Raw genomic sequence first — 26,885 nt, 5'->3', positions numbered from 1 at the left:
TAGTAGTGTGTCTTAACGTCTTCTTGGAGTGTGCAGGGGCTGGGCGCTCCCAGGCTGGGTGGGGGCCATGGCTGTGCCTGCTGGCAGGGGGTCTGGGCAGTCCCCATGTCTGTGGCACCCACACTGTGGGTGCAGCAGGAGGATCCTGGGATCACCCCAGCACAGCACACATGCAAACCAGCACTGTGGGACCCAGGTGCTGCAGTGGGGGGGGTCCCCTCATGCCACCAGCCCTGCTGTCCCACCACAACCATGTGGGATCTCATCTTTCCCTACCCCCCCATTTTTCCCAACCCAGCTCCCTTCGCCCTGCTTGCCAAACAGAAAAGCTGCTGGTTTCATTTCTTTTTAATGTAATTTCAACTGGAGTTGCCATGGAAACCAGGCATGGGGGCCTGAATTGCCTGCAGGCAGCAGAGCCAGGGCTGAGCCCCAAGCCAGAGGGGCAGGGGGCAGGTGGCAGGCAAGGGACGGGGCGGGGGGGGAGCTGCATGGAGGGCTCTGCCCTGCTGTCCCAGGGGCCCACTGCAGCTACAGTGCCACTGGCATGTCACCCCACTCAGCACTGTCCTCCAGCCCCTGTGCCAGATCCCCCAGTGCTGCCCAATGCAGGGGGCCTGCAGCCCCTGCCACCCTGTGCCCTATGCTCTGGAACAGCAGCACACGGCCCGCAGCATGGGCATGGCCTGGGAGCACCAGCCAGGGATGGTGGTGGACCCCTCACCATGGGGCACATGGAGAGGGTGCGAAAGGTGCCAGTGTTGGGCCGGGTGACATGCCATGCTGTGCTGTGCCACCAAGGGCAGGGACACTGCGGTGCAGTAGCCACAGAGCCGAGCTGTGATGGGGCTGTGATGTGCAGATGGGACTCCTGCCCAGTGCTTGGGCTGCTTTCCCCTGGTCTTTTCCATGCCAACAGACAGAACTGCTCCCTGCAGGCTCATCTCTCTGGGCAAAGGGGAGCTGCTCATCTGAATCCAGACCTGAAGCCCCTTCCAGTGCTGCCCCAACTGCTGGCTGCTCTGATCCAAACCACCTGGCAGCCCCATGGCTGCCATCCCAGTGCCCTCCACTGCAGCCACCAAGTGCCCCTGGCTAATGACCAGCTGGGAGAGAAACCAAGGTGAAAAACTCACATCAGGCCACAGGGTCAGGTTTCCATAGAAATACTGATGCTCCACAGCACAGTTCCAACAACAGCTCCCTTGCCATGTTCCCAGCCCTGCCTGGTGGCCAGTGGCCCATCCAGGTGATGTTGGCATCGCCAGCTGCCTACACTGTGGTGCCTAGTGCCCTTTTGAAGGGGAGATGCCTCCCTGCCCCACAACAGGGGCTTGCCCTGCTGTTCTGTCCTCCTTTCTCATCCTTGCACAGCCCTAGCTGCCTGCTGTCCCTACGTTCCAGCACGGCCACCCCAGCTAGAACCCCAAGGGTAATCTGGTGACAGATGACACGTTGCTATTACGCTACTGTCTTTGCAAAACTCCTGAGCCGGCCATCTGTCCAGGGTGTCCTTGACCATTAGCAGCGTTTTTTTTTGAGACCTGACAAAGCCCAGGGGACACTGTGTCCCAGAGGGTACATGCTGCTAACATCTCTGTGATGACTGTGGGACATCCTCAGCTTCAGAGGACATTGCCCAGAGAAGCTGTGGCTGCCTCATCCATGGCAGTGTTCAAGGACAAGTTGGAAGGGGCTTGGAGCAACCTACGGGCACTGGAAGGTGCCCGTGCCTGTGGCAGGGGTTGGAACTGGATGAGTTTTAAGGTCCCTTCCAACCCAAACCATTCTATGATCTTCAGGGCTGCTGTCAAAGAGAAACATGAGGAAACTACCACAAAGATGTCCCTGGCATGGGGAGGGGAGGAGTGAACTGTGCATGGCTCTTTCCTGCTCCAGGAGCCACAGCCAGCAGGAGGGCAGGGATGCTGCTCTGCACAGCAGCATCACTGGGACAGTGTCCTGGTCCCTGATGCACCCAGGACAGCAGACCTACCAGTGGCAGGACAAGCTGTTACACCATGTGCTGCAACCCACTCTGCTCCATGCTGCAGTGGCACAAAGGATTTCTGTGCTCACCTGCTGCCAATGCCCTTCCCAAGTAGAGGTAAAACTCAAACCAGGGGGGTTGTCTCTCTGAGGACAGCAGCATTGATCCAGAGACTCCTGTCCTGCCATCAGCTCAAGCCTAGATGCCTGGTGGCCCCTACACCATCCACACCCATACACACACACCATCCACCATCCACAGCCACCCAGGCTGAGCCATGCTTGGGGCCACCCCTGCCCTGGGCAGGACAGCAGGAGCAAGGGAGCTCTGAGAGCCTGCTCTGCAGCATCCATTGCCTCCTGGCAGTGGGGATGCTCCAGCAGTGGTTGGAGCTGGGTTTCCTCGCAGGCTGCTGGGCTCTGAGGTCTCTCCCTAGCAAGGTGCCATTAGCCGCATCACTCTGGTCCCACCATCCAGATGTTGGCCCAGCCCTGCCCATCTCATCAGCTTGTCTGCATGCGATGTGCCCACATCCTCGAGCTCTTCACTTACAACTTCAGAACTTCAGATACCCAATTAACTTCGCAATTAACGTCATTAACAAAGAGCCCGTTACTGGCCCCTATGGGCACAGGTGGGGCAATTTTCCACTCACTGGAGGCAGCTTCAGCTCCAGGCATCGTACAGCCCGCCCTTGACCGGTGGCTTTTGCACAAGCGCTTTGCTAACGGGTGCCAGTGCCGGAGACCAGGCCCGGAGGTCAGCGGCCGCCCCGGGCAGGGGAGGGTACTGCCCGCTTCCGCCCATCTCCGGCGCTTCTGGTCCTCCCATAACCTCCCGGTGATGACAGCGGGTGGACAGCAGCAGGCAGACAGCGGGCAGCAGTGGGGGGGGCAGCGGGCAGCAGTGGGCAGGCAGCAGTGTGGGGGCAGCAGTGTGGGGGCAGCAGTGGGGGTAGCAGTGGGGGGTAGCAGTGGGGGGTAGCAGTGGGGGCAGCAGTGGGGGCAGCAGTGGGGGGTAGCAGTGGGGGGTAGCAGTGGGGGGCAGCAGTGGGGGTAGCAGTGGGGGCAGCAGTGGGGGCAGCAGTGGGGGGCAGCAGTGGGGGGCAGCAGTGGGGGGCAGCAGTGGGGGGCAGCAGTGGGGGTAGCAGTGGGGGTAGCAGTGGGGGCAGCAGTGGGGGTAGCAGTGGGGGTAGCAGTGGGGGGCAGCAGTGGGGGTAGCAGTGGGGGTAGCAGTGGGGGGCAGCAGCTCCCGCCTCGCGCTGACACGGGGTTTTCTCCCCTTTTTAGGGTGCTCTCAGGCCCGTTCCCACGCGCGGAGCCCCCTCGGGCGCGCGCGGCCCCGCCGTCCGCGCGGCCCGGCCCCGCAGCGCCCCCTACTGCCACGGCGGGCGCAAGTGGCGACCACGAGCCCGCCGGCCCCGCTGCCCCCAGCCCCCGCGGCCTGGCTCCCATCACCCCGAGTGCTCCCCCCCCAGCCTGACTCCTGCACCAGACCCGCCAAACCCCCCAGTGCCCACCAGTCTGACCCCCCCACCAGGACCCCCCAATGCCCCGTCCCCTCCCTGGCCCCTCTAGCCTCTTGCCCATACTGTCCCCTCTGCCTTCTCCCAGTCACTTCCCAGGCGCATCCCTTCACCCGTACCCCGCTTCGGGCAGGTCCCTCGTGTCCCGCAGCGGGTCCCGAGCCCCGGGATCGCTGTCCAGGGCGGTGCCGGCGGTTACAGCCGCTCCCGCTCCCCCCGGGCGCTGCTGACTCACCCAGAGGCTTATCGCGGGCCGAGATTGCGGCCCCGGCCGGCCCCACCCGCCCCGCATCCGCCCGGCCACCCCCGGCCCCCGCTGTCCCACACACCCGCCACGCTGCGGAGGGATCTCCCCTCGCCCCACCGCCCCACGGTGCCACCCCGCCGTCCCCATGCGGGGGGTCTGTGCGGGGAGCTCCGTGCCGGGGAGCTCCGTGCCGGGGGTTCCGTGCGGGGTCCCCACAGCCCACGTCGGGGCAGGGTCGCCGCGTCCCGGCGCCTCGCAGGGTGTTGGGCGGCGGGACCTTGGAGCGGGCCGTTAGCCCGGTTAATCGTTGACCGGCTGTTTGCCTTCTCCCCGCGGCGCTTTTACACATTAAATCTGGGTGTTGGTGGCTTCCCGGGGACCAGCCGGCAGCCTGCGGCAGCAGATCAAGGTGCTCTGGGTGCAGAGCGGGGCCCCGCCGTGGGGCATGTGCGGAGTTCGCAGGGCACGTGGCAGGGAGGACACGTACAGCGGGGATAGCGGCGGGGGGTTCTGAGAGCTTGAGGGGCCTCCCGCACAGGGGCTGTCCCGTGGGGTGCTTCGGCTGAGCCCGGCCGGACCCAGCGGCGGTGTTTACTTGGCAGGGAGCAGGTCCTGGAAGCAGCGAGGCTGTTTGGGAGGGGGGTGACGCGCCGCAGGGCAGTATAAAGTCCAGGGTGCTGCGTGGAGGCTGAGGCCACTGCGCTCCCGAGAGCTTTGCCTGTCCTGGAGCTGAGGTGAGAGCCTGGGGGGCACAGCACAGCTGCGGCGCTGGCCACTCACCTCCAGACTGGGGGGGGGGGGCAGTGGGGGATCCAGGGTGGGGGCCTCAAAGGGCTTGGCCATGGTCTGGGGAGGGTAGAGCCAGGGATGCTGGAGCTCTGGTGAGTATAGAGCAAGGAGCAAAGCTTGGCTGGGGCACCTACTGCCCTCCCCTCAGCTCCAGCAGAGGGGCTTTGCCCACCACTGTTCCTGGAGCTCCAGGCACTCTCACCTTGGGATAAGGGGTGAAGGTACCACTGGGGTGGCATTGTTGCCCCACCAATCTGCAGGTCCCCATCTGGTAGATTTTACTGGATGCGCTGCTCCTCAGTTGAAGCTGGGGACAAAACCCGAGGGATATGTGTCACAGAGGGGAGATTTAGATTAGACATTAGGGAGAAGTCTTCCCCGTGGGGGTGTTGAGGGTTTGGCACAGGGTGCCCGGAGAAGCTGTGGCTGCCCCATCCGTGGCAGTGTTCAAGGCCAGGTTGGACACAGGGGCTTGGAGCAAGCTGCTCCAGTGGAAGGGGTCCCTGCCCGTGGCAGGGGTTGGAGCTGGAGGAGCTTTAAGGTCCCTTCCAACCCAAACCATTCTGTTTCATTCTAAGAGAGCCTGACCCAGTCTGGAAGATCAGAGAGCTCTGGAGGAGACTCCAGAAGCGCTGCAAGGGGTCGCTGGAACAGCTGGACATGGCATCGCTCTATTCCAGCCTGAACGTGCCTGGTCCAGGCAGTTCCAGCACCCTCACAGCTGTCACTGCTGAACCAATCCCCTGGTAGCAGAGCCTCAAGAACATGGGGGACCCATGGGGGCTGTACCCAGCTCACTCAGCCCCACAGGTCCCCACAGACTGCTAAGCACCATGCTGGGGAGCAGCCAGACCCCAGCTCCAGTCATGATGCCCTGCGCCATCCCTGCAGGGTGGGCATGTAGCAGGGTGTCCATCCAGCCCGGTGGTGCCTGTGGCACAGGTCCTGATGGGCAGAGCAATGAGCACCCCATAGCCAGTGGTCAGGGGAGACCATGGCCAGTGCAGGGCTGGGGGGGGAGCGGGTGTGGGGCTGTGTGGAGGGAATGCAGCACACAGGCACTTTGTTTGGCCAGGGTGGGCGGAAGTCAGGGTGTTGGATCTGAATGCTAAAGTGTGTTGTTCAGGGGCCGATAAAGGCCTCATTGTATGTAAATAGTTTATAAAGCAGCATATGACTTCCAGTGCAGGGCAGTGGCGGACAGGGACGAGGGCAGGCGGAGCAGAGCTCTCTGGTGGGAGACATGAGACCTTAGAGGGGCCACTGGGGGCAGCTCGCGAGGACCCTTTCTCACCGGCAGGTATGCGCTGCCGGGACCCTCCACACCAGGGGTGGCTGGGGGCAGGTCCCAGCCTCGTGCTGAGGGTGGGAAGCAGCTCCTGGGGCTGCTCAGTGCTGGTGGGTGGTCCCAACAGGGTGGTGGGGTCTGTGCTTGGGATGTGGGGTCACCCCATGCCCCCCAGGCAGGGACGGCACTAGGAGGGTGGCAATGTATGGCTTTGCAACTGCCAGCTTGAGGCTCCTTGGCCCCACTGCTGCAGGGAATGGGGAGACGAGAGCAGGGAGGTGCTGGTGCAGAGGAGCCTGTGCAGGTCTTTGGGTCCATTGCTAGCAGAGAGCTCAGTGCTGGGTGTGGACTGGGCATCCCTGCAAAGGTGTGGGAGCTTCACCTCTGTCCTCTGTGGCAGCCGTGGGTTAGGATCCCTATGGCAGTGTGGGGTGGCAGGGCAGGAGCAGCTGGCACCAACCCGTGTCCTGCCTGCCCTGAGCCGCGTCAGCAGTGGGAGCCACACTGTGGTCTGTCCATCTTGCTGCCCACCTCCCAGGGCTGCGGCAGTGCACTGCTTCCTGCTGGAGCTGTGCCACTAGGGCTGGGACAGCCAGGGGCCCTTCCCACTCCTAACACTCTCTTGCTGCTGGCTCCTGCAGACGTGAGGAACGATGAACTGGGCTGGCCTGTACACAGTGCTGAGCGGGGTGAACCGCCACTCCACTGCCATCGGGCGCATCTGGCTCTCCGTCATCTTCATCTTCCGGATAATGGTGCTCGTAGTGGCAGCAGAGAGCGTGTGGGGGGATGAGAAGTCCGCCTTCACCTGCAACACCCAGCAGCCTGGCTGCAACAGTGTCTGCTATGACCACTTCTTCCCTATCTCCCATATCCGTCTGTGGGCCCTGCAGCTCATCCTCGTCACCACGCCAGCCCTTCTCGTGGCCATGCACGTGGCCTACCAGCAGCATCAAGAAAAGAAGCTGCTGGTGCTGACGGGGCATGCAGATCCCAAGCACATGGAGGAGGTGAAGAAACACAAGATGCGCATATCGGGTTCTCTGTGGTGGACGTACGTCTGCAGTGTGGTCTTCAGGCTGATCTTCGAGGCTGTGTTTATGTACATCTTCTACATGCTCTACCCGGGCTATCAGATGATGCGGCTGGTCAAGTGCGAGGCTTACCCCTGCCCCAACACCGTTGACTGCTTCATCTCCCGGCCCACAGAGAAGACCATCTTCACCGTCTTCATGCTGGTCACCTCCAGCATCTGCATTGTCCTCAACATGGCGGAGCTGGTCTACCTGGTGGTGAGGGCCTGTGCCCGCCGAGGCCAGCACGACTCCAACCCATCAGGGAAGGGCTCCTTCTATGGGCACAAGCTCTCCTCCGAGTACAAGCAGAACGAGATCAACCAGCTGCTGACGGAGCAGGATGGCTCCCTTAAGGACATGCTGCGGCGCAACCCCGGGCTGCCGGAGAAGGGCGATCGCTGCTCTGCCTGCTAGGGCTAGCACTGCGCTGGCCCCAGCCCTTGCCCCTGCCCCAAAGCTGCCCTGTGGCCCTGTGCTGTCCCTGCCCCTGAGGAACAGCATCCCTCAGGTGCCAGTCCGGCCTTTCTGGATGTCCAGGAGGGCATCTGGGGCCATTAAATCTCGTTTCTCAGGCACTGCTTCCCTCCTTTCTGCTCTGGATGGGACATGCCAGGGGCTTGGGTGCCAGTGTAGGGTGCCTGCCCCTGCACCCTAGCCTAGACAGGTGCCCCCCGGGGCTGTGGGTGCTGCAGTGCCCAGGTTGGGTCATGGCCATGATGCCCTGGCAGCTGTCATGAAGGAGCAAGTGACCCCTGGGTGGCATTGAGCAGTGTCCAAGGGCTCATGCTCCCCCAGCACCAGCCCCTGCAGCCCCGAATATATTTAGAAAAGTGCCCAGACCAAAAATAGAGGTAAAATATTTCTGCAGTGGCTGTTCCCTCTGCCAGTCACTGTGAGAGCCACCAATGGGGCACACAGCTCCCTCATGCCCCGTAACCCTGCACCTATCAAGAGCCAGGCAGAGCCAGGCAGACCCATCTGCATCCCACCGAGGAGCCAGGGACCAGCCAGGAAGGGGCCTTGCAGCACCCACACCACCTTGCCAAGGGGAGCCGACAGCGCGGGAGCAGTGGGCTCTGCCCCACGTGCTGGCCAACGGTGAGGGGTCCCCTTGCCGCATTGCCCCCACGGTGCTCCCAGCTCGGCTGGGCTGCTCTCTGCCGGAGGTCTTTGCTCCTGCTGCCCTCCCCACGACAGGTTAGGAGGTCCCATGGGATGTAGGGTGAGGACAGCCCAGGGGCAGCCTTGGGTCGTGTCCCTGTACATCTGCCTGGCCAGCGGACGGGGTGGTTGCTCGGTGGGTTGCGGGGTGGTCACGGCTGGAGGGCGGCTGTCTTGCAGGGCACAGCGGCACGTGCCATGGGGGACTGGAGCCTGCTGGGGCGGCTGCTGGAGAATGCCCAGGAGCACTCCACGGTGGTGGGGAAGGTCTGGCTCACTGTCCTCTTCGTCTTCCGCATCCTGGTGCTTGGGGCTGCCGCTGAGCGTGTCTGGGGTGATGAGCTGTCTGGATTCTCCTGTGACACACAGCAGCCTGGCTGCCAGAACGCCTGTTACGACAGCACCTTCCCCATCTCCCACCTCCACTTCTGGGTCCTGCAGATAATCTTTGTCTCCACCCCCAGCCTCGTGTACCTGGGCCACATCCTGCACCTGGTGCATCTTGAGCAGAAGGCGCAGCAGCAAGCGGTGGCACGGCCCATCAGCAGGGCCCGGCGGCAGCGCTCAAGGCAACCCCAGCTCCCTGCCAGGGACACACGGGGACGGGTCTGCATGCGGGGAGCCATCCTGAGGACCTATGTCTGCAATGTTGTCTTCAAGGCTCTCTTGGAGGTCGGCTTCATTGTGGGCCAGTACGCCTTGTATGGGTTCCAGCTGAAGCCCCTCTACACCTGCAGCCGCTGGCCCTGCCCCAACACCGTCAACTGCTACATCTCCCGGCCCACCGAGAAGACCATCTTCATCCTCTTCATGCTGGCAGTGGCCTGCGTGTCCTTGCTGCTCAACATGGTGGAGATCTACCATCTGTGTTTCACCAAGTGCTGCAAGGGGCCAGGCCCCAAGTCCTGCATCCTGCCCAGTCCTGGTGGTCCTGGAGAGCCCTGCAGCTCCCGCGTCACCCTGCCTGGCAGCAGCAGCCCTGCAGCACCTGGCAGAACCCCCCCCAGCCTAGCACCCCTGAAGAAGGCGGGTGCATGGCTAGGGGTGGCCAGTGGGTCCCACAGGAAGGTGCGAGGGGCAGATTTGGCAGTGTGAACAGGGCCTGGTAGGATGCTCTGGGATGCGCAGTGCATGGGTGGTGGCTCTGTCTGTGGGCCTTGCCAGGCTTGTGGCATGAGCCCCACGGCCAGCATGAGACGGGCTCCGTGAACATGGCTCAGCCACAGCCTGTGCTCCTGGGAGCAGGGGCGCTGAGAGCAGGGCTGGGCTGGGGCCTGTCAACCCAGGGGGAGCAAATAAAACACCTACTGCATGTCACTCGCCTCCTGCTCTGCCCACAGCCACCACGGCATCGCTCTCCAGCTGGTCCATCCCAGGGACAGGCTGCATGGCCATGGCAGGGCCACTGCAGCCCTATGGGCAAGGGCTGGCACACGCAGGTACAGGGTCAGGAGCCATCCCAGCACACCCGAGCAGCCAGCATGCCAGTGGCCAGAAAAGGTAGGAAGTGCAGGCAGGGCTGAAAAGGAGCAAGGTGCACAGCAGCAGTGGGACACTAGCCCCGCTCTCCTGAAGTGCCCACCCTGTCTGGCGAGGGGAAGCAGGGGCTGCCGAAAGCTTTCCGCATCTTTATTTGAAATGAATGGTTTCCAGAGACACAGGGTTAGTCCTACTGCCCTGGCATCACTACAACAAGACTGGTGAGTGGCTCACTCTCCACATGGAAACAGAGAACAGATGGCCCTGGGCCAGGGACCAGAACAATATATACAGGCTCAATAGGAGACTCATGTACAGCTGAAGAAAACCGACCAAAACACAAGGAGGGCCAGGAGGCAGCAGCACAGCCCGGGCCAGGCTCGGGCACCCTGCTGCTGCGGGAGGGAGGGTGCAGGCCAGGCAGTGCTCCTTGCTTCTGCCAGCAGCTGCCTGAGCCCACAGAGGCAGCAGAGGGACCCACAGATGGCACCCTGCACCCAGGAAGGGAGGTTAGGCCAGGACAGGGGACAGTGGGGAAAGGGGAGCAGCGATGGCACAGACCAGTCTCCATCAATTTTCCACCAACTCAGAGAACATTAACAGAACTGAGGCAGGTGGCCCAGTGGTGTACACAGGAGGTGTCCCCTCAGTGAGGCCAGGGCTCTGCCCTCGTGTTCCAGCACAGGAACCTCTCCCACCCCTGGGAACAAGCCCTTTCTCTGACACAGCAGCTCTCAGGATGCCAGGGGTCCTTCCCCACTGGCTCAAAACCACCATCCTGCTGCAGCAGCAGAGCTACCCTTCCTGCTGGGGCACCTGAAGCCTCTGCAGGGGAGGTGAAAGGAAGGGGGGAGCTAAAAACCTCAGGGCCACTGGTCCCAGATAATGCTCTTCAATAGTGTGCAGTTCAGAGGGAGTAGAGTCAGGGCTCCGGGTAGGGGAGGACTGGGCTTGGCAAGGGAAGCTGCCCCAGAGGCTCTGCCCCCCTGTGCTGTGGGGGCTGGCCCTGGGGAAGACGCTCACCCAGCAGCCAGGAGAGGGGGCAGGACTGAGCGTGGGGGCCATGTACAGAGGAGAGGCCTGTGATGAGCAGGATGGGATGTCCAAGTCCAGTAACAACGAAGGGACAGCACTGCTGCAGCACCATTCCCTCCCACGCTGCACAGCCCCCAGCCTGTAGCAGGGGGCAGAGACACGAGGCATCCAGGGCTGGGGCATAGCCAGCCTGGCAGCACCTCACTCTTAGTCCATGTCATCCTCCAGACCGCTGAGACGACTGTGCTCCTCATAGATCTCCCTCACGACCAAGATGCGGTTCAGCATGCTCTCCAGCATGCTCCGGTCCATGGGGATGACCGAGTACCAGAGTGGGGACTCTGCGATGCAGGACCGTTCGGGCTGCAGGTAGAAGACGTCGTTGCGGGTCCGCAGACTCTCGGGACTGTAGAGAGAGAGTGTGAGGTGAGCCCTGGGAAAGCCTGGCTTGCCCTCAAGGCTATCAAGGTGGGGCTCAAGGCTTGTCACAGCCTCTCATCCTTTGGCAAGATGAGGACACAAACTGAATCTGCAGCTCCTCGCTCAGGACCAAAGCCCCTAAGCAGCCAAGCTCACACTGCAGGAGTACTCATACTGCACACTCCTGCCTGGCTGGAGAGAGGAAACTAGTGGAAGGGGGCAGAGAGAAGCATTCTCTCAAGCATGGTCTATACAAGCAGTGCAGACCCTGGGCAAGGCTTCACACTCAAGTACAAATGTTTGGGGAGCGGCAGCCACTCCACAGGGTCCCATCAAAACTGAGGTAGCCTTAAAATGGCACATGCCTTTTTTTTTCCAGAGAAAGCCTCACCATTTGGAGAGGTAAAACTCATAGAACTTGACTGGGCATCGAAGCGGGTTCATCCTGTTCTCCCGCTGCTCCAGCATCGGTACCTCCTCTTCACGTTTCCGCTTTCCAGAGCTACCATCTGCAGAGGGGGAGAGAGCACGATCGTGGCTGGGACCTGACACGGGAGGCAGGGAGAGGGGCACAGAGATGCTCTGTCAGACCCTACCTCGGCCTTTCTTCTGCTTGGCAGGAGCATAGTAGCGGATGCTCACCACCTTTGACATGCCACGTGCCGTGGTGCACTTGCGGGACTGGCGCACCACGTTGGTGAAGGACAGCTGCATGTGCTCCTCTGCTGTCTGCAGCCCGAAGAACTTGGTGTTGAAGAACATGAGGGTGTTGAGAAGCACAAAGGGTGAGTAAACACCCAGCTGCTTGCACTCCCAGAGGTGCTCCTCCTCAACACGTGAGAAAACTGTGTCTGTAACACACAGAGGAAGAACCAGGTCACATCAACAGTGCTTTTGTGGCAATCCCTTCATCCTGCCGAGGCAAGCTAACTGCAAAAGACTGATGCTTCACAACACTCCCCTTTCCAAAAAGTTACTTCTCCAGAGCCACTATCAGAGCTAGATGCTGGCTCCAGCCAGCCACAAGCTACCTCAGAGCACACCCAAACTACACGCCAGAACCCAAATCAATCTAACTACTCACTCCTTTAGATGGCCATAAATGTCTTCCAGGCCAGTGCTCCACCACACTCAGCACAAGATGAATGAAAAGCAGCAGGCAGGACAGACACTGCCAGCTCCTGCTTAGACATGCAGGTCTGGAGCCAAATGCCTCTGCCCAGGACAACCAATATGCAGAATCTAGACCTGTGAACTAACCACTGCCAAAACAGAACAGGGAAGGCAGCACAGATTACAGCATCATGAAAAGCCTCTGCCAAAGCTCTAAGTTAGTTTGCTCACAAGGCAGCAGCACAGCAACCCTGGCCAACACGTAGTACAGCGTGCAGGGCTCACCCACGTGTTGGGAACACAAATACATGTGCCCGCATGCCTCCAGGCTTGGTATCCTCTTTGCCAAACGGTAGAGACATCACTATAAAGTGTTGTAAAGCTTCAAACTGTCCCAGGATGCAAAGCAGCCATGCTCTGCTCCCAGCTACCCTGACTCTGGGCACAAGAAGCTACTGAAGCATAAACAAGGCCAGCTCTGCTGTCACTATGGGTCAGTATGACCCCAGGACACAGTGAGACTGTGCTGTCTATACCAAGGAAGAGGGTTGAGGCTGAGGGAGCACAATTAGACTGGAGGGATCCAAGGCTAGAAGCAAAAACTGGGTACATGTGGTGACTGAAGGTACTCTGGAGACACATACTATTTGGTAAGATCGTGGGTTGCCAGCCACTCAGGGACTTGTTCAGCTCCTGCACGAAGGTCAGGTAGTAAAGGTCTGTAAATATATTCACCATACGATTGTTCTCGAGCAGGTACTAAAAAGGACAGAACACACAGTCAGGAGAGACACGGTAGCACCTGGAATGCCAACCCATGCCAGAGAGCCCAGAGCCCACACAAAGAGCACCCGTCCTTGTAAAACCAGAGTTGCAGGGCAGTCCTAAAACCAGCTGCTTCTGAGAGCTGTGAGGAAAACCCTCGGGTATGACACAGCAGCCTTGGTGCTGAAGAAGTGACTGAGTTTGGGGAGATCTCCCAGCCCTCCTCAGGGATGTGCAAAGCTGGGGAATAGCTGCCATCCTACTACCAGGCTTGGGAACAAAGACTGAATGAGGGGGGCTGCTGCCCTGGGACAAGGCACTGAAGGAGAGTTCAGTGAGCTTCTCTTGGTCCCCAGAAGGCACAATAATGGGTACAAGGTACCCCACACTAGATCTGACCCCAGGTCTGGCTGTGGAGGACTTGAGGCAGCAAGCCCTCCCTCACCTGCTGAATGCCAAGGCAGAGGTAATAGATGCTGTCTGGTTCGTAGCGCTCCCCATTGGGCCGTGTTATCTCCTTGACAAACTGGGCCAGGCCGTAGTTGAGCTCAGCTGCTGTGCAGGCCAAGATATCTTCCTTGATCCTCATGGGCTTGGCTGAGGAGACAAGCATGGCAGCCTCAGGCAACAGCCTGCAAGGGCAGGAGCACCTCAGCACCCCACTACCCAGCTCCTGGGAGGTTTCTGCCACTCAGCCCCACCCAGACAGGGCACTTACGGCCAAAGCGTAGCTCCTCTCCCTTGCTCGTCTCTCCTCCCGCATACTTGGCTTGCACCCAGGACTTCCAGGCATTCACACCGTATGAGTAGTTCAACACTGTGCAGCTGGGCTGGCTGCTCATTGAGTCCCGGGAACAGCTTTCAGAGAGCATCAGACGCTTCTGCCCCTGCAGAGGTATACTGTGAGACTGGGCACCTACCCGGGACAGATGCAGGAGTCCTGGCCACCCCTCAGACCTGCTGACTGCCAGCTCCCTCCCCGCTGTACCTGTGCACATGCCAGCAAGCATCTTTGCCAACAAGGCCCATTAGTTATGAGGACCACAGGCAGGAAAGAGGCCAGCTCTCACATGACCTGTGGCATTCAAAGCTCCTCTGAAATGGCAGGCAAGCATTTTCATTCCATGAATGGCCCACAGGCCTGGCATGCCCCGAAAGGAGAGAGCACAACCTTCCCAGCACACCAAAGCCTCTGGCACACTTCACCTTGTACACAGAATAATAGAATAGTTAGGGTTGGAAAGGACCTTAAGATCATCCAGTTCCAACCCCCTGCCATGGGCAGGGACGCCTCACACTAGACCATGTCACCCAAGAATCTGTCCAACCTGGCCTTGAACACCGCCTGGGATGGAGCATCCCACAGAGCAGCTCCTACTCCAAGCCCAAAGAGCATTAAACAGACCATACCCATTGAAAGCTCACCTTTCGGACAGCACGAGGCAGATCTTGCTCTGTGGACACATCATCTGGTGCCACCAGTCCACAGTCAAATAGAAAGTCCACGCTGGGGTTGATGTCTAGAGGGTCTGAAAGTATGCACAGGCAGAAGGGCTCAGCTGAGACTTCTCATCCTGTCCCCTGCACTCACCTGGTTCTTACAGCAAGATGAAGAGGGAACATGCAGCCCAACACTTCACACCCTCCACCTCTGGCTGGCATGAACTTTTAGCCACAGCCCAAGAGAGGAGATACAGCTCTGTCAGATGCTGCTAAGCTTTCTTAGACTAACTAGAGCCTCCCAGTCTTCCTTCTGACAGCTTTTTTTGTTTGTATTTTAAACCTGAGGAACATTCCTCATGCTCTTGTGCTAGGCCAGCATGACAAAGGCACCCCAATTCCCTGTCTTTTGCTGCTAGCATCCCGCAGCACTGCTGTGCTCCTGCAAGTCCCTGCCTCTTCTGCAAATGTCTGCCTGCTAATGGACACACAGCAACCTGCTGTCTCACAGGATGTCATGTCATGTCCAGGTCTCTCTCTTGCCTTACTGGATCCTCTGAAATCATCATCCATAAGCATACCAGTGCCGCTCCTCTGGTCTTAGTGCTATTAAAACAGCTTCTCATTCCCCCTTCTCTGCAGACCTGTGATTGCAACAGGTCAGTTAGTCTAGGCAAACACACACTCCTTCAGAAGTGTTGATCTCCTCACCCCTGCTGCAAGCAGTCACCTGCAACAACTCTCAGTTCCTGGCCTCAATCCTGCTCAGTCAGAGGGGATAGGGAGGCAAGTTCACACAGCTCTTAATGCTGTGGTGCATTGGTCAATGCAATGGTCAGCCAGGGGCAGTGGGAGGACCCTACTGCAGCATGAGCAGCCCTGCATGCCTGCTTCACCCAGCGCTTACTCTTAGGGAAGTCAGCCTCCAGGTCCTGGCCCGGCTCATCGAGAACATTTGCCATCTTGACAGCCATAGCCAACACATCGTCCCGTGCTGGTCCAAACAGATCACAGTCCTCCAGGAGGCCCTCTGCACTTTGGTTACTCACCAAGTCTGCAATGCAAAAGCAGATCATAAACCCAACTTTCAAGAAAGCCTTTTGTCTGTTTTGCCTGTGACAGCTGGGAAATGAAGTCAGGCTCCCGGCAGCAGAGCAGGTCCATGACATCTGCACTGCCCAGCTTTCCCTGGACAGCAAGGCATCTGACACTCTTCCTCGCCACAGCCCTAGTCACTGGTGCTTGAGGAATGAAGGCCCCAGTAAAAAGACCTGTGAGGTCAGGACTGCTGGCCTTCTGCCTGTGAAGCTGCTTTAGGCAAGAGCCTGAACAGCCACCTGAATAAACAGTGCTGCACATGTGCCACAAGACTGGCGTCCCCAAAAGGGACAGTGGCAGACACCAGTCCCTGCTGCAGCTTTTCCCTCCTGGTACCTCTCCTCAGCAGAAGTTGAGGGCTTGCCCTTTCCCACTGCCTTTTCAAAGGCTTCGGAAAGCTTTGGGAGAGCTGCAGTCCAGGCAGATTATCTAGCTCCAAGAGCTGGCAAACCCCGCATCATCCCAGCTGTTGGGCCAGACCAAACCATGGCAGAAACCTACCGCACAGGTCCGAAGAGGCCTTGTCCAGTTCCTCAGCCTCTGCAATCATTTCAGCCATGGCCAGGATGTCAGCCTCCAGGGGATTGGAGGGGATCTTCACCTTCAGCTCCTCAATAGTCTCCACAATCTTATCTGTGCTCTCCAGCGTGGTGGGCAGGAACATTGGCACAGGTACCTGTCAACAGCAGCACACCAGGCAGAAAACTGACACTCAGCCAACTAGTGCAAAAGCAGAGACAGGAGAAGAGGATGGACACAGAAGCAAGGCAGGATCAAGATAGTAAGGGAACATGAGCAGGTGGAGTGTGTCGCTTACCGGGACAGGCATGGAGAAAGGCACAGGTACTTTCTGGCAGTACATATGCATAGGCACAGGCACGAAGATCGGGACAGGGATTGGCAACACAATCACCTGGGGCTTCCAGTCAGCCTCTGACAAGAGCAAAAGTACATCAGTGAGCTTGCTCCCAGCAGCTCCTTCCCCCAGCCCTGCTGTGCACTGCCATACCCCATCCAGCACCAAGCCCTTCTAGTCACCAGCTTTTATGACTCATGGGCAGAGCTGGACCAGCAGCAAGCCAAACAGCCTGCAACAAGACAAGCTTGGCAGAGGTGCAAGCCCTGCTCTTATGTGGCCCTACTGAGACTTACCTTGCATATCATAGAAGCCCAGACTGGTTTGTGTTGGAAGGAACTTTAAAGCTCACCCAGTTCCAGCCCCTGCCACGGGCAGGGACACCTTCCACTAGAGCAGCTTGCTCCAAGCCCCTGTGTCCAACCTGGCCTTGAACACTGCCAGGGATGGGGCAGCCACAGCTTCTCTGGGCACCCTGTGCCAGCGCCTCAGCACCCTCACAGGGAAGAGCTTCTGCCTAAGAGCTCATCTCAATCTCCCCTCTGGCAGGTTAAAGCCATTCCCCCTTTTCCTACCACTACTTGCTCTTATAAAAGAGATTCTGGAGACCACACACACATGCCCAACAGGAGTTACACAGTGGAACCTGCTCAGCAGATAGCCCCTCAGGGAAGCTGACAATCTCCAGAGGAACAGTTGTCCCACAAGAGGTGGGATCATGCTGCAGTGCTCTCTGTGTCTCCTTTTGCTGCTGATGGAAATGGGCTCCCTACCTCCCACCCTGCTGCGTGTGCCTTGCAGCGTCCTGAGACTCTTCAGCATGGTGCCAACAACCCAGACACTCCACACAGCATTCCAAGCTGGATTCACATTTATTCGGGAGCAGGGACGTGGCACTGGCCTTTTCAAAAAGCTGTCTTGTTTTCCTACCTGTTTGACATCCTTTGGACTTCATTTCTATCTTGCAGGAAACGCCCCGGTTCTGCATCAGTGGCTTACACATGGCAGCTTTGTTTTTCCGAGGGGTGGCTGGAAGCACAGGGGCAGGGGGTGGCGGCGCAGCTGGAGACATCTGGGCTGAGGAGGCCTTCACTGAGAGCTGAGGAAATGCAGAAAGCAGGAGGTTGGTGTCCACCTGGGCAGCACCACCTCTTCCCCACCACAGGTACAGCTGCAAGGACTCCCAAAGCACCTTCTGGAGTCTGGCAGTGCCCTACACACACAGACCTGGAGAAGGACTGCCAAGCTGCTACTACAGCGAGCCTGTACTGCACCTCTGCAGCTGCCAGCAGGGAGCCTGGCACTGGTGGGACAGTGACTGTCCCCAGGCACAGGAGAGCACAGTGGCAGGCTGACTGGGAACCTATCATCAGTTCCCAGGGAATGGTTATTCTTCCTCCTTGCAGGAGATACACTGATGCTGTCCTCCCCAGCAGCTCTTACCAGCTCCCACTACTCAGCCATCTTAGAATGTGCTGGTGGCAGAAGAATGAAATCTCCCTGAGCAATGGCAGATCTGCCCTCTCTTTGGGGACAGCCACTTTGTGCTATTTTGCAAACTCCTACCTCCAGTGTGCCTTACCGTGTTAGTTTCTGCCTTCTGTAGGGAAGGAGCAGGTGGCTTTGGCTCTGAAGTCTGACCTGTAAGAGAAAGCAACAGCTCTAAATTCAAGAGCTCCTGAGCCAACAGGTCCCAGTGCTGGGACTGAAGGTGGCAGCAGCCAGAGCACAGGGACAAGCTCCCCAGAAACTGCTCCTGGCCACTCCAGGAGCAGTTAATGTTTCCACAATTTCTAGTCCTAGCAGCTCAGAAGACACTACACCTACAAAATCAAATTATTCCCATGTCATTTTGTGCTCCCTTACAGTCCACCCAATCCCCATCACAGCAGGTCAGGAGAAATCCCAGCCCCTTGTAGAGAGAATCCAGGGCTCTACTCCCAGCTCTGCCTATTGGCTTGCTGTACCGAGCCATGGCCCCTCCCTGTGCCTCCATCTCCCTGCTACAAAGATCTTGGCAAAGTGCTTCGAGATCCCTAGGAAGAAGGTGACAGAGCTAGCAGTAGCACTATGAGATATCCCAGAAAGCAAAGACAGCTTTGCCCCAGCCCAAGGGATGCAATGGATTTCCCCTAGGAAAGAGGGGATCACCTGCAGGTAAGAGGCACATGTGGTGGACACTAGTCTCAGGTGGTGACAGCATCATCCTGGCCTGGATGATAATTCGAGCTCATTTGCGCTGCAGAGAACCTGCACCCATCTCAAAGGCTGATGAGCTAAAAGAGCAGCTTCATCCAAGTCTCCAGTGAGCCCTGGTTACCCATGTGGCTGGGAAAAAGAACTGCCTTCTACAGCATTGACTAACCATGGGCCATGCATGAAGGGGAAACTTGCAAGGAAAACAGCAGGTCTCAGCACCCAAAGGGAGTGTGCCCCATTTACACCTCCTACACAGACAGGCTCTCCAGGAAAGACGCAGTGGACATTTGCACTGTGCAGCTTTCCTCTGTCCCAAGGAAACGCAGGATTGCTCTTGAAAAATTGGAGGCCCAGAAGGCTTCACTTGCTGACCACCACATGGGGATGGGCAAGTTCCATTTGGAAGAAGCTCCTTAGCCTGCAGCTGAGCATTCAGCCATAGGATCTGCAACAGTCTCAATGGGTCCAAGAACTCCCCCTCACTGGCCCAAAGTGGACAGACAGCAAGTCTAGGTGGGAGACAATGGCTTGAATGAGAAAAGACAAGCTATGGAAAATGAGCAGAGTTTCTGCCACAGCAGAATCAAAAGCAAAGTTGATTGCCCCACAGACCAATGATTCAGAGCTAAGGGAAACAAGATCCTCCTGCCACAAAGCTCTATGTGCTACATGTTCAGGCTTCCAGGAAAGCTGCAGCCTGTTCTTTGCTCTCATTCCAGCATCAGCCAGGAGCTGCCAAGGAGCTGCATTGCCTGCACCAATCATGACTTCTGACCCTCTATCCTCTCCAGCTGGATGGCCCCGTGCAGAGCCAGTTCCCTTTGGAAGTCTCTGGGCACAGTTCTGTGGCAGAAGCTCAATCCCTCATCACACAGACTGTTCCCAGCAAAGGAATGGCCACTTTCGTTGTCAGCAAGCACTCCCAAGATCACTGGGATGGCAGCAGCCACTGGGTCACAGGAATGAATGGTTTTGGGCAACCACTGCAGGAAAAGAAGCAAGCAGTCAGCAGCTCTGCTCAAGATGGGCCTGAAATCCAGGCAGTCCCTTGTGAGCTGGCAACACAGCTACCAGGTCCACAGGAGACCCTGGCTGGACCAGGCAGAAGCTATTCCTCACCATGCACTGACAAACTGCTCCTCCCAAAATCCCCCCCACAGCATTCTGGGCTGGAAAACTCTTTGTGTAAGCACATGGCAGGCCCTGGCTCCATCACCCTTCCTTAAGCTTAGCAGTATGGCACAGTCCTGGGACAAGGGTTTCCACAGCTATCCCACAACTGGCACGGAATGAGTGTGCCAGGACACAGAGGGTCCAATGCCACCAGTGTCATTCACCAAGCATGGCAGCTGCTGGGGCAGATCAGCTCAGCTCAGCTGAGTGCTCACCACTGCTGACAAGCTTTTCCTTGGCTGCCCTCAAAGCCCTGTGCCTCACAGGGTGCATGGAGAGGCAGCTGTGGCATGGTGAAGGGTAGTGCCCCATATGCCGAAAAGCAAAGTTCTTGGGGGACCTCCAGAGGTGTGGCAGAGACGAGGCTCAGAGGGTGGTGGTGGTGAAGGTACCTCTCAGCTTGTGGTCCATGGCTCCAAGGAGAAATGGTGTGAAACATGCTTCCCTCTGCAGGCAGAGCTTGCTCTCTGTGCCTGTGTCCCAGAAGCAGTGTTACTAGTCCCTCACAAGAGAGATGCCTTGAAAGGAGTGGGCAAACGGAACAGCATGGCTAGGGCTGTGGAATCACTTGATGAGCTACAGGAGCCTTTAACACCTCTTCCTCCCCTGGGCAGCAGGACAGTCTGTTTCCCATCAAGCAGACTCCCCCCAGACACCCCTGTGCCAGCAGAAAGTAGAAACCAACAGTTCCTTATCCAGGTCACTCCAGCGTGATGCCACTTGAGCAGTTGCCTCATGTAGCCTTTTATGGAGGGTGGCTCTTGGAGGGCAGGTTGGGAGTCCCCTTGCTGGGGGAACCTGCTGCTTCTGGCAGAGCAGCTCTGCTTTGCTGACTAAGCAGCACTGACATCCAGGGCTTCCCACATCTTGCGTTCAGTCCAGTGCTGTCAGAAGAGGAACCAGGAAGAGTCTAGAGATGGAGGATGAGGTCTCCCACCAGAAGATTGCCTTGGTTTCCCCGCCTTGGTGCACCCCAGTCAGGGTTTTACACCTCATGCCTTTTGCTGCCAGAGAGGGCGGCAAAGCCCTGAGCCTGTGATGCAGGTATCTGTCGAAGCTTGACGAGCCAAAGCGAGTCCCACTGTAAGCTGCAGGTATTTTAACAAGATCACACAGATTATCTAGGAGATCATGGCCTATGAAGGACCAAGCAGAATGAGACTACACAAGTGTCCAAGGGCCAAGCGATGTCTTGTCACTGTCACTACAAGCACCTTCCATCCTGAGGGACCCCAAAGCACTTTGCAATCTTCCACGAGCAACTGGCTCAAGTTAATGATAGGAAATGGGGCAACAGGCAGTTAAAATCTCCTCTCCAGCTGGAACTCCACAGATGCAGAATGGGGTTATCCGGGACACGGGGTTGGCAACTCCTCAAAGCTGCAGCGATCTTTGGGTAAGTGGTAGGACTCCAATCTAACATCACAAGACAAGAGTGCTTCCAGCAGCTCAGCGCTCCCTCAAGATCGTTCTAGGTTCAGCTCTGGCTGAGGAGAGCCCACCTACAGCATCACCAGCACCACTTCCTGCAGCACCCTGCTTTTTCCTTGAATGTTTCCCATCCAAGCACTGACCTGGCCCAATCCTGATTAGTTTATGAGATCTGAGAAGGTCACAGCTCGGAGGTGGTGTGGGGCTGCAGGTGGATTATCATGCCAAACCACGCTGTCCCCTAACCCTGTAAATCGAGTTCTCCGCTGGCAACATGAGGATGTTAAATCCCTGAGTATCCTCGCTAAGAGTGTGAGCTACAGGCAGCACGCTGGCACCGGCTCCTCCCGTCTGGGCCCTGTGTGTCATAGAACCATAGACGTTAGAGATGGAGAAGCCCCATTAGGTCCCACTCCGTCCTTTTCCCCCCCCAAGGGCCAGTGCAGGATTGTTCCCTAGCGTCTCATCCAGTCCTGGGCAGGAAGCTTCCACCCCTTGCTGTTCAGTCTTCCCTGTGTCTCTTGGACTGAGCTATGCAGGTCCCCTCCCTCCCTCCTACTCACTGTTCAGCAGGCTCTCGGGCCCCTTCTGCGTGTCCAGGTTGGGCTGGTTCTGTTGGTTGTAAAATCGCAGCAGACACTGCTGGTTGCAGAAGTGTTTGATTTGCCCCCGCCAGTGGATGGTTTCCAGCAGCTTCCCCTGACGCTTGCAGGCATGGCACCGAGCTGCCTAAAGCCCGCATCAGCAGGAGAGAAACAACGAGTAACTAACCACTCCCCCTCCGAGTGCAACACAACTCTCCGGTGAAAGGTGCACATAGCAAGGCGCTGTGAGCTTCCCCACAGCAGTGCCCTGCCAGTGCCAGCCGGGGCCTCCAGCGGTGCGAACTTCTCACAGCAGCACTAGCCGCGGATCCAGCACTGTGAGCTTCCTCAGTGCAGTGCTCTGGCAGGATCAGCTGGGGACTCCAGCTACGTGAGCTTCCCCGTAGCAGTGTCCCGTCATTGCCAGGCAGGACTCCAGCAGTGCCAGGTTCTCCGCAGCAGTGCCAGCCAGACTCCAGCAGTGCGAACTTCCTCAGTGCAATGCCCACATATCTGGGTGCTGTGCCCACCACAGCACTTAGCACAAGCTGCCAGTGCCAATACTGACCTTGAAGTACCAGAGCAAGTATTTGCTTTTGCAGTCTTCACTACAGAAGTCCCAGGTACTGCCCTCCAGCTGCTCGGTGACCGCCCGCTGGCAGGTCTGAGAACAATAGGTGCACGTGATGCAGCACAGGCCCAGGTTCTTGGTGAAATCCTGTTTGTAAAGAAGCACACACCCTGCGGAGAAACAATAGGAGTGAAACCTTCCCAGGATGAACTGGGGGGCCTCCCTGACCCAAACATGACCAGAATCCAGGTCTGCGGAGACAACAGAGCACACGCAACACACTGTAGGGAACAATCCAGCACTGGCCCCTGGGGCTGGGATAAGATGGGACCTCATGGGGACTTGCCATCTCTCACCTCCATGCTTCTAGGAAGAGTCTGACTCCAACCTCCTGTGTGCAGGAACCCAGCAGGCAGGGCAAGGCCAGGTCAGGCCAGCCCAGACGCAAGAGTAGAAGTGCATGATGACAGGAGGAGCGGAGCTGCCACCTGCTGTCTCCCCAGCCCCCAGAGAGAGAAAAGCTGTGAGAAAGCCCTCCCCAAGGACACAATGAATGGTAAAGATCTTGCCCTAGGGCCTGGCTGGACAGCAAGCCATCCCCACGACAGTCCTCCCTTCACTGCATGGCAAGGCTCTCGCCCCAGGGCCTGGCTAAAACAGTCTCCCCTCTGTTCCTCTCCATGCTCTCTTCTCCTCCCCCAGCATGGGCTGGCCTGGGAGCTCTGCCTCTCCTGTGCCTTCCCCAAGTACCTTCGCTGCAGAAATTCTTCTCCACTCCAGAGAAGCGGATCTTCTCATGCAGCAGCTTCTCCTGCTTGCAGTGCTCACACTGAGACACCACCCCATGCAGCCTCTTGAAGTCCTCACAGCAGTCCTTGCAACAGAACTGATACACCTTGTCCTGCCAAAGAGACCACCACCCGGTCAGCCAGGCTTGGCAGGAGGTCCCCACGCTTCTCAGCGGCAAGAGCCGGACTACAGGTTGAGCCAAGTCCCCAGCTCTCCTGGCAGAGTTTGGCAGAAGAGGTCTCCTCCTGCCTTTCTGACACACGGCTGAACATCAGGAGCGCAGCATTTGGCGCGCAGTCTCCAGGCACATTTCTGCAGCTAAGGCCTTCAGAGCACTGCCACAGAAGGAGCTCTGCTTTCAGCAGCAAGAAGAAGGAGGTGGGGTTGGCCTCCACCTCAATACCCCCTTGGGGAAAAGTCCTCACCTGCCAGTCCAGGATCTCCGGCTTCCCACTGAAAAGATTGTGGCAGTAATGGCAGTTGAGGTGGATCCCACCTTCCGGGCTGGTGCGCTGCAGGAAACAGAGACAGCTCATGGAGAGAGACACCCGCAGAGGGCAGCGAGCAGCCGCTTCGCACTGCCACCATCTCCTGCCTCCTCCACCACTCGCAGCAGCCCGCGTGCCCCTGCTCAGCCCTGTGCGTGGGGCCACCGTCAGTGACTCACAGTTAGTCCATCACACCATGTTTTGAGCTCCTGGCAAGCAGATTCTTGAGCAATTTCACTTTTCTTCCAGTGTACTGGGTCCAGCTCTTCTCAGGAAGGCAAGCTTTCAAGCTGCCATCCCTCTGGATTTAAACATATTAAAGAGATGGGGGATCCACTACCTCTTCTGAGAATTCCTCTATAAGATTTTGAAACATAGGGGCCTAGTTTCTATTTTCAACATAATGGAACTTCAGAATTCAAGCAGATGTTCTCATCCCGCCTTTCTCTGCTAGATTAAACAGCCATTTAGCACTCAGTGTCTTGTCCACAAGGACATATTTGTTAATAAAGTCATCTTCCTGAATTTCTTTCTGACAACCTCAGATACGGTGCTCTCTGAGTGCCTCAGTACATGCATTTTTCCAGCCCAACTGTAATTTTTTTTTTTTTAGCATACTTCAATTTTTTTCTTCAATATTGAAAATCAATTGGACATTCCATGAACACCCTCCCTATCTGTGCAACATTCTAAGTAGCTCTTTTGCTCCCCAGCCCCCAGACTTTAAATCTCTGTTCCTCTGCTTGTACTTGCAATAACTTCTTTAATCCTTCTCTCTGTGGTTGTAAACTGAGATATTCACGCTGAATGGCTTATCTGCTGTACTCGCAGGGCCTTTGTAAAAGATTTCCTTTCCCAGAACTTACATCCCCATACTACCCGAGTAAGGCTGATACAGGATCTTGCAGTAAAACAATGCTGTGTTCAAGCACACGTTAGGAGGAATCAGTCTTGTCAGGCAATCCAATCGCTTTCCTTTCTCTGACTGCCCTGACCTCAGCAGGAGTTAACACTTCACCACTTTTTGTTTCATCTGCAAAATTTTATCATGCTTACTTTGACTTTATTGCCAGATGATTGATGAAGATGTTCAACTCCTTGGGCTTAATACCAATCCTCAAGAAGCCATCTTGAAACACTCTTGCCAGTCATTTTCCTGACACAAGTGTGTTCTAAGATCTGCCAGCAAGACAGCTCCCAGTCCAGGTTAGGCATGGGTTTACTCACAGGTTACAATCCTGACTTCATGTGGCAATAAATTCAAGCTACATGAATTAAGCGAAGACTCTGGTGACTGGAAAAGGGGAAACATTGCAACCATTTTTAAGAAGGGTAGGAAGGAGGACCCTCAGAACTACCAACCTGTCAGCCTCACCTCTGTGCCTGGCAAGCTCATGGAACAGGTCCTCCTAGGAGCTATTCTAAGGCATGCGTAGGACAAGACAATATGGCTTTACCAAGAGCAAGTCTTGCCTGACCAACCTAGTGGCCTTCTGTGACGGAGCGACTGCATCAATGGACAAGGGAAGAGCTATGGATGTCATCTGTCTGGACTTTGACACAGTCCCACACAACATCCTTCTCTCTAAATGGCATCGATGTGGATTCCATGGATTGACTATTCAGTGGACGAGGAATTGGTTGCATGGTCGCATCCAGAGGGTGGTGGTCAATGGCTCAATGTCCAGATGGAGATTAGTGATGAGTGGTGTCCCTCAGGGGCTCGTACTGAGGCCCGTATTATTTAACATCTTCATCAATGACGTAGACAATGGAAACGAGCACCCTCACAAGTCTGCCTCTGACACCAAGCTGTGTGGTGCTGTTGACATGCTGAAGGGAAGGGATGGGATCCAGAGAGACTGGGACAAGCTCAAGAAGTGGGCCCACGTGAACCTCATGAGGTTTAATAAGGGCAAGTGCAGGGTCTTGCACGTGAGTCAGGGCCACCCCAGTATCAATACAGGCTGGAGGATGAAGGGAGTGAGAGCAGCCCTGCCAAGGACTTTGGGGTACAAGTGGATGAAAAGCTGGACATGAGCTGACAATGTGTGCTTGCAGCCCAGAAACCGACCACATCCTGGACTGTATCCAAAGGAGCGTGGCCAGCAGGTTGAGGAAGGTAATTCTGCCCTTCTACTCTGATCTGGTGCAACCCCACCTGGAATACCGTTTCCAACTCTGAAGGCCTCAGCACAGGAAAGACACAGACCCGTTGGAGCAGGTCTAGGGAAGGACCACAAAGATGCTCTGAGGGCTGAAGGAGACAGGCTCAGAGAGTTGGGGTTGCTTGGCCTGGAGAAGAGAAGGCTCCAGGGAGACCTTACTGCAGCCTTTCAATACTTAAAGGGAGCTTATAAGAAAGACGGGAACAAACCTTGTAGTAGGACTTGCTGCAATAGGACAAGATGTAATGGTTTTCATTTAAAAGAGGGGAGATTTAGATTAGATAAAAGGAAGAAATTATGTGCAATGAGGGTGATAAAATCCTGGCACAGGTTGCCCAGAGAGGTGGTGGATGCCCCATCCCTGGAGATGGCCCAGCAAGCCAGGCTGGATGTGGTCCTGAGCAACCTGGTCTGGTTGAAGATGTCCCTGCTCATGGCAGGGGGGCTGAAATGGATGAGCTTTGAAGGTCCCTTTTAATCCAAACTATTCTAGAATTTAAGTCTCATGAAGTCTACAAGCGTAGAACCTCTACAGGCACTCTATGAAAACCACTCAAGACCGCAGCAAAGGATAACATCAAACAAACAAAAAAAACCCACCAACCAAAAACCCCCAAAAAAAGAAAACCCAACACAAAAAGCACAAGAAAAAAAACCTCACAAACCCAAATGCTGCAACTGTCAGTAACTAACTCTCTACCTCTGAATTCTCTAAAGTTTTCACAGTTGCCCAAAGCATGTCCTGACCTAAGTTTCCCAGGTCTTCCGGCCTGTTGCTTTGTTTTTTGACGACTCTACAAAACTAGCATTCTTCCAGTTGCCTTTGAATACCACAACATTTCACATATGCTGAAACATAACATGAGGAGATTGAAAACCACTAGTCAAGCCTTTGAGGATTATTAAACATGAGGTATCCGGGCCTTCTGCTTGTCACCTTTAAGGCAACACATCCTAGAATTCTTGTGTTCTTTGGTGACACCTTGCTCAGAGGGCAGCTCTGCCCCTTTCCACCCACTAGCAGGTTCCCACCATGCTCTGCTAGCTTACTGCAGTGCTTTTGCTCATGTCCTCATAAGACCATTACATCCCAAACCACTCACACAGCACAGCACTGCACTGCACTCCCACTGGGCAGAACCTGATAGATGGGAGTGAATTACAGTCCACCTTATCCCAACGGAGAGAGGGAAGATAGGG

General features: G+C 56.8%; 3 protein-coding genes across 7 annotated transcripts in view; 2 read left to right on the top strand and 1 right to left on the bottom strand.

The window, feature by feature from the left end:
* Positions 1-4,148: 4,148 nt before the first annotated feature.
* GJB1 (gap junction protein beta 1) lies at positions 4,149-7,490 on the top strand. Of its 2 annotated transcripts, XM_062630122.1 has the most exons (3): positions 4,151-4,496; positions 5,736-5,851; positions 6,481-7,490. In XM_062630122.1, exon 3 carries the CDS (start codon positions 6,493-6,495, stop codon positions 7,327-7,329), a length of 837 nt encoding a protein of 278 aa, XP_062486106.1. In that variant the 5' UTR covers positions 4,151-4,496; positions 5,736-5,851; positions 6,481-6,492; the 3' UTR covers positions 7,330-7,490. The 2 variants fall into 2 exon arrangements, with proteins under 2 accessions (XP_062486107.1, XP_062486106.1); XM_062630123.1 differs by lacking the exon at positions 5,736-5,851 and having other exon boundaries at positions 4,149-4,496.
* Positions 7,491-7,641: 151 nt separating this feature from the next.
* Positions 7,642-9,393, top strand: LOC134169520 (gap junction alpha-3 protein-like). The gene has a single exon (XM_062630121.1). It carries the CDS (start codon positions 8,275-8,277, stop codon positions 9,169-9,171), a length of 897 nt encoding a protein of 298 aa, XP_062486105.1. The 5' UTR covers positions 7,642-8,274; the 3' UTR covers positions 9,172-9,393.
* A 296-nt stretch (positions 9,394-9,689) lies between these two features.
* ZMYM3 (zinc finger MYM-type containing 3) overlaps positions 9,690-26,885 on the bottom strand; it is a 33,134-nt gene continuing 15,938 nt past the window's right edge. For 3 of the 4 annotated variants that reach the window (XM_062630115.1, XM_062630117.1, XM_062630116.1), the window contains exons 10-25: positions 23,455-23,541; positions 22,991-23,141; positions 22,238-22,410; positions 21,649-21,814; positions 17,865-17,923; positions 17,213-17,381; positions 16,244-16,359; positions 15,928-16,102; positions 15,236-15,382; positions 14,314-14,417; positions 13,607-13,775; positions 13,334-13,485; positions 12,768-12,882; positions 11,607-11,861; positions 11,402-11,519; positions 9,690-10,996 (exon numbers count right to left, since the gene is read on the bottom strand). In XM_062630115.1, coding sequence (XP_062486099.1) covers positions 10,798-10,996; positions 11,402-11,519; positions 11,607-11,861; positions 12,768-12,882; positions 13,334-13,485; positions 13,607-13,775; positions 14,314-14,417; positions 15,236-15,382; positions 15,928-16,102; positions 16,244-16,359; positions 17,213-17,381; positions 17,865-17,923; positions 21,649-21,814; positions 22,238-22,410; positions 22,991-23,141; positions 23,455-23,541 — 2,355 coding nt within the window. In that variant the 3' untranslated portion in view covers positions 9,690-10,797. The remainder of the gene's footprint in view (positions 10,997-11,401; positions 11,520-11,606; positions 11,862-12,767; positions 12,883-13,333; positions 13,486-13,606; positions 13,776-14,313; positions 14,418-15,235; positions 15,383-15,927; positions 16,103-16,243; positions 16,360-17,212; positions 17,382-17,864; positions 17,924-21,648; positions 21,815-22,237; positions 22,411-22,990; positions 23,142-23,454; positions 23,542-26,885) is intronic. The other variant, XM_062630118.1, reaches the window with a different exon arrangement.

Source organism: Pezoporus occidentalis, unplaced genomic scaffold, assembly GCF_034315485.1.
Source record: "Pezoporus occidentalis ecotype Australia unplaced genomic scaffold, CSIRO_AGI_Poc_V1 ctg348, whole genome shotgun sequence".
Classification (NCBI taxonomy): domain Eukaryota; kingdom Metazoa; phylum Chordata; class Aves; order Psittaciformes; family Psittacidae; genus Pezoporus; species Pezoporus occidentalis.
Note: the sequence above shows the minus strand (reverse complement) of the source record. Positions and strands in the feature narration are given on the sequence as shown.

Excerpts from the sequence above, each read along its gene's own strand:
- LOC134169520 (XM_062630121.1), top strand. The coding sequence starts at position 8,275 with ATGGGGGACTGGAGCCTGCTGGGGCGGCTGCTGGAGAATGCCCAGGAG.
- GJB1 (XM_062630123.1), top strand. The coding sequence starts at position 6,493 with ATGAACTGGGCTGGCCTGTACACAGTGCTGAGCGGGGTGAACCGCCAC.